The sequence below is a fragment of the Terrapene carolina genome, unplaced genomic scaffold (assembly GCF_002925995.2).
Source record: "Terrapene carolina triunguis isolate 2854851 unplaced genomic scaffold, T_m_triunguis-2.0 Scaffold68, whole genome shotgun sequence".
NCBI lineage: Eukaryota > Metazoa > Chordata > Testudines > Emydidae > Terrapene > Terrapene triunguis.
Window position 1 is genome coordinate 1508145 of NW_020664419.1, and position 6000 is coordinate 1514144.

Here is a 6000-nt window from a genome sequence, read left to right on the forward strand (position 1 = left end):
AATAAGATTGAGAATATATTATTGCCCTTATATAAATCGATGGTACGCCCACATCTCGAATACTGCGTACAGATGTGGTCTCCTCATCTCAAAAAAGATATACTGGCACTAGAAAAGGTTCAGAAAAGGGCAACTAAAATGATTAGGGGTTTGGAGCGGGTCCCTTATGAGGAGAGATTAGAGGTTAGGACTCTTCCTCTTGGAAAAGAGGAGACTAAGGGGGGATATAATAGAGATATATAAAATCATGAGTGATGTGGAGAAAGTGAATAAGGAAAAGTTATTTACTTATTCCCATAATACAAGAACTAGGGGTCACCAAACAAAATTAATAGGCAGCAGGTTTAAAACAAATACAAGGAAGTTCTTCTTCACACAGCACACAGTCAACTTGTGGAACTCCTTACCTGAGGAGGTTGTGAAGGCTAGGACTATAACAGCGTTTAAAAGAGGACTGGATAAATTCATGGTGGTTAAGTCCATTAATGGCTATTAGCCAGGATGGGTAAGGAATGGTGTCCCTAGCCTCTGTTTGTCAGAGGGTGGAGATGGATGGCAGGCGAGAGATCACTTGATCATTGCCTGTTAGGTTCACTCCCTCTGGGGCACCTGGCATTGGCCACTGTCGGTAGACAGGATACTGGGCTAGATGGACCTTTGGTCTGACCCAGTACGGCCATTTTTATGTTCTTATGTACACTAGACAAACATACTGGGGGCTTCATTGCTCTAAGCATTTACTTCTCTGCTGTGAAAATCTGACACTGCACTAAACTGTCAGGCTAATCAACTGGAAACAACCACCTCACGGAACTAAATCTCAAATAGTTTTTGTTTGTTGCTGGTGAGCAGCAGTGCATCTCATCAGTTCTGACTAGAGATGCGAAGAGGCTACTCTGTGCTTGAGAACATCTGGGAAAACTATTCTTCCAGTTTGAGGAGTTTAAGTTTGTACTTTGTCTATCCTTGGCAGGTTGCTCGCTGCAAACAACTCATCTGTGATCCCAGTTATGTCCCAGATCGTGTAACAAAAGTTGGCCTAGTGATTCGAGTCATCTGTATCTTAAACCACCCAATCAAGAACACAAATGATGCCAATTCCTGCCAGATCATCATTCCACAGAATCAGGTCAACCGGAAATCAGGTGTGTGGGGAAGAGTGGCTGTTAAATGCTTAGCATGTCGGTGCATAAGTAGGTGTTGCTATAGACTGCACTTGAATTGGCATGCTCATTAAATCCATAGTAAGTGGACTTGCCTCCGCTGGGCCAAATGAAAGTCTTAGGCTTCTGTGAAGTAATAAGCTTTATCAGTCATCAAGGAAAACATTTAAACAGTTTGTAATAAAACCACTTCAGGAAGCCACCCTCCCAAAGAACAGATCACCTTCCTTTTTAATGCTGCTTCTTGGGGTCCTCAGTGTCTTGATCTAGCTCCCTTCCTAATCCCACACTTGTCAAAGATGTCCAAGTGCTTTATGGACCCAAGTTTGAGCTGCTTGCTGCCCTCCGATAATCTAGGCAGGGACCTCTGTATCTGAAGCACCAAGTGCCAATAGTGCTACATGAAAAACTAAAAGGTTTAGGTGAAGTTTGTATTTCAGACTGATTTAGGCCCCAAACCAAGGCTTTCATACTTGTATGCTTTGGATTCAGACAAGGGATTTAAGTGTTTGCAGTCCAATACTGTGCAAGGGCATGAGCCAGAATGTGAAACTTGCTGCTTCTAATTCAGCTTGGATCTGGAAACACTTTTTTATGCCTGAAACTTGCTTGAAGGCTTGTGATGTACTAGCTTATACATAGCTGTCCAATACTGGATGTAGTTGGATCTGCCCAGTTTCCAACTCAGTTGATTGGCCTGATGAGAAGGGCCACCTCTTCTCTTATGCTGTCAGTTATTGTCTTCCTTTGCTCAAGCAGTGGAGGCAGAGGGCTGAATTCTGTTCCTAGTGCAATCAGCTGATGGGGGTTTGTGTGGCCAGAGATCTCTCTACTGGGTGTAAAAACTCCTTGAAATTACAGTGGGATTTTAGATGAAAACCCCTACACTTACGCCAAGGGCTTGATGTATGTAGAGGTCTGAATTACATGTAAATCCTTGTCCCAACGAACTAAAACTAGATCTCAGACCAGATTCAAATGCAACAAGTTCTAGGAGGAAAAAGAGGGAAACAGAAATGTGAATGCACATCCACATGGCCCAGCTATGGGTGAGTCCGCTCACATCCAAAGTCACGGTCAGCATCTCCTAGCTCTTCTCAATTGGCATGTGGTGTAGATCAACTCTCATTACTTTCATGTTTTTCTAGATATCTACGTTTGCATGATCTCCTCTGCACACAATGTGGCAGCGCAAGGGAAGTACATAGCCATTGTTAGTACTACTGTGGAAACAGGCGATCCAGAGAGAGAAATCAAACCTGCCTTAGATCTCTTGGAGCCCATTGAACAGAAGTAAGCTTTCCACCTTGCATCAGCAATCTAGCAGCACATATGCATTAGTGATTACTAAACTAGCACAGTGGACTAGTTAACCATTACTTGCCACACAAAGACAAATCTGGGTGTCTTCTGGTTGTATTCTGACCTTGAGAGGTCATGGGGCAGATGAGGGAGGCCGGAAGGCCAATGGCAGATACATCCACTCCTACTGGAATATTCACTCAGCCTACTCCCTCACACCCAAGACAACTGCTCCAATGCTCTATCCTAGCACCAAAAACCTCCTCATGTGCACTTCTTGCTCTAGGGCTTTGGCATTTGATCATATTACAAGTTACCTGGCTCCTGTATTGGTTCACCTTTCATTGAGGTGCTGGGATTCGAGAGGTTGGGTAACATTTAAGCATTCTGAAATATGTCTTCTCTCCTAGGTTTGTTAGCATCAGTGATCTGTTTGCACCTACTGACTTGGGAACCGAAAGCCAGGTTAGTATGAAATGGCAAACAATCCAATTGGTGTGTCCATGTAAGGGGAGAATCTCCAGACACTAAGCCTGAAAACTTATTTTCCAGATCTTTATTTCTCGCACCTATGATGCTACCACTCACTTTGAGACGACGTGTGATGACATCAAAGATATTTATAAGAGGATGATGGGATCAGAGTTCGACTTTGAAGAGATGAAACGCAAGAAAAACGATATCTATGGGGAGCAGGAGCAGCAGTAATGAGCTAATGTCTAATTAGGAGAAATTAAATCGGCTAATATGAATATAAGGAACTTTAATGAACACTGTATGAAACTCAATATTGTAAGGCCTGCTTTTGTAATCACATCTCTGAGAGACTGAAGAGTACTGCACTGGTAAATGCTCCCCTTTTGGATATCATGTGTTAATTTCATTCTAGTAGGGCTGCTGTCCAGAATCTGGCTAATTACTGACACATTTAACTGTTCACTAACCTTATAAGCAAAAAGCAGACTACTGAACTTTTTTTTGCAGACCTAGACTTTGGTGCAAACTGAAATAACTCATTGATACGTTACCGTTTGTATTTTTAATCATTTGTGAACCATTCCCCAATTATGTGCTTCTGGTGGATCAGTGAACTTGACAGATGCCATTCAGACTTGATACCAAGAAAACTCTAAACTGAGCACTCCATTATTGTGGACAGCATCCCTAAAGTCTTTCCCATCAATCTTAACTTTGTGGCAAGTTGTATTATGGACAAAGCCCACATCTATTGTAGCAGCAAATGTTGGCATAGTTTTAGGCACAGAACCTAACCCACCCTTAAGCGTCTAAAACTGTTTACATCAGTTGGGACAACTGTGCCTAAGGTTCCTTTGTGTGTCAATCTAATAAAATTGAGAGAACAAATTACAAAGCAGGCATGATGTGAAAGTATTTTCTGTACCCCATGTGGCTTTTTGGATGGACCAAACTGCACTGCAGTATTGATATGACAGAGCCTCTGCTTCTGATGTCTCTTGAAAAGGCTCAAATGATTTCTGTACTGCAAAGTAAAGCCAAATTCTGGAAACCAGTCCTCTGCTCTGGTCTGATTCACTCCACTTTGTACAGATAGCGTCTGCTTGAGATCTTAAAAGATGCATGCCTGCCAGAGAGTGACGCTTCTATGGCTTGGAATTCAACCATTCAAATACAAGGAAAAACAATGGACTTAAACATCCTTGGCTTGACTTTCAAAGCTGCTGTGCACTTCCTTTCAGAGCAGCTGATGACCATGTAAGCTGTAAGCCCATCTCATGGACATTCAATCTGTCCCTACTAATCAGCAGTAGGGGAGTAGAGCAGATGAATCACTATACGTGGAGGGCACTGTAGCACCTGGGCTAAACACTTCAGCCCTTACTTGGCCCTATCCTCACTCTCTAACTAAGCGGGAAGTTTGACAGCTTGGTGTTTCAAGCTGGTGTGCAGCCAGATTCCTAGACTCTCTATCCAGTCTCACCGGGGCTGCCTACTTTCATTTGCCCCTCAAGTACCACTGTTGCAGTTGAAAACGGCACAGCATCACCTTGGTTCTGGACTGCAAACTCCTGTCTAACTTGATGCCCGTTAACAAGCCTAGCTTTGGCTGTTTTAAAGATTCACGGGTCTCTCCTTTCGATGGGGGTACTTCAGACTTTAGCCAGATCTTAGTACTTCTCATTTCAGCGTTCACACAAAGTAATCGTGCATTTACCAGAACAAGCTTTGCAGGGTATGGCACAACGTGTTGGACTACAGCTATACAGCTACTCAGACCTCGATGGGAGGTAGTAAAGCAATTGCTGACCTAGGTTTGGTAACTGGCCGCTGAACCAGAACGCTCAGTGGATGTGTAGGTTAGGAAGTGATAGGAGGCTGTCACTGATGTAACAGATTTCTGTTACCAGTCTGCCTGAGGCGGCAGGTGATCAGGCTGAAGCCACAGGGTTTTTTTAGGGGAGGAGATGATGAAGTACACCAAGGGACTGAGTTTTATTATTCTATTAATAAAGCTTTAAAATAACAATGGAGGGTGATGGGAGCTCGCCACATCACTCAGAGGAAGGAAAAAAGTGTTAGTGCCCCAAGCCCTAACCCCCTTTCATACTCACACACGCACTCTACCCACAGCTGGCCAAGCCTGGGTGTAATGTAAGAAGAAGAGGGGGATAGGGTGGATGGGAGTTCTGTCCTGGGCCTAGGTAGTCCAGGGTCCGCTGTAATCTCCGACTTGCTATGGCTCTCGGGAGGGTTTTTAAGTCCTGGGTTCTTTTGAGGGTGTTTTTGTTTAGGGCCCTCTGTTCCTGGTGCTCTTTGTACCAGTCCAAACTGGCTTTCTGTGACCACCTTAGCTTTCCCCAAAACACACCAGCTCCAGGGACGCACAGCTCTGCTTTGCGCCCCCCCTTGTCTCCTTCTTTCCCCTTTTGACCTCTTGCTACCTGTAAAGGAATCTTCCATTCCACATTCACACCTTTGACCGTCCCTTCCCTCCCCCCAAAATGTCTTGCAATGCTTACACCCACGATAGCACCATACAATGCTAATGTGCCTTTCCATGGGACCCCCGAGGGAGGGAGTCCTTGGGCCTGTGACACTGAGACAGTGGTGCTGGCTATCAGCCCTAAAGGTGAGCCAAAATGCTTGTGGAGGCAACACGTGGCATTAGTGACTGGCCAACTGCACAACAGAGCCAGAAGTGCAAAGACCCCCTACTGCTGCATGCTAAATTGGAACAAAATTCCGAGTTTCACCAGTACCTCTCAAATGCCTCACAGTGCTTTTGGAAAAAGGCAGAAATGATGGTTTCTGACATAGCACCACAATAAAACTAATGTGCTTGGTTGTAAACTAATGCACCTTGAGAACTTGCATGAGGGGTTAGTTCTTACTATCGCATCGCAGCCACTAACTGAGGGGAGAGATTGATCTCCAACTAGTCTATTTTTACTCTCAATAGACTAATTTCTTTTTGGATGCTGTCAGAGCTGGCCACACTTTTCACCTTTCAGCTGCCAGAGTCTCATCTCTTGTCTGATTCAACTGCTTTTGGAGC

General features: G+C 44.3%; 1 protein-coding gene across 1 annotated transcript in view; it reads left to right on the forward strand.

The window, feature by feature from the left end:
- GDI2 (GDP dissociation inhibitor 2) overlaps positions 1-3996 on the forward strand; it is a 28793-nt gene extending 24797 nt beyond the window's left edge. Inside the window, exons 8-11 of the mRNA XM_024200538.3 lie at positions 974-1145; positions 2312-2456; positions 2876-2930; positions 3018-3996. Coding sequence (XP_024056306.1) covers positions 974-1145; positions 2312-2456; positions 2876-2930; positions 3018-3173 — 528 coding nt within the window. The 3' untranslated portion in view covers positions 3174-3996. The remainder of the gene's footprint in view (positions 1-973; positions 1146-2311; positions 2457-2875; positions 2931-3017) is intronic.
- The last annotated feature ends 2004 nt before the right edge of the window (positions 3997-6000 follow it).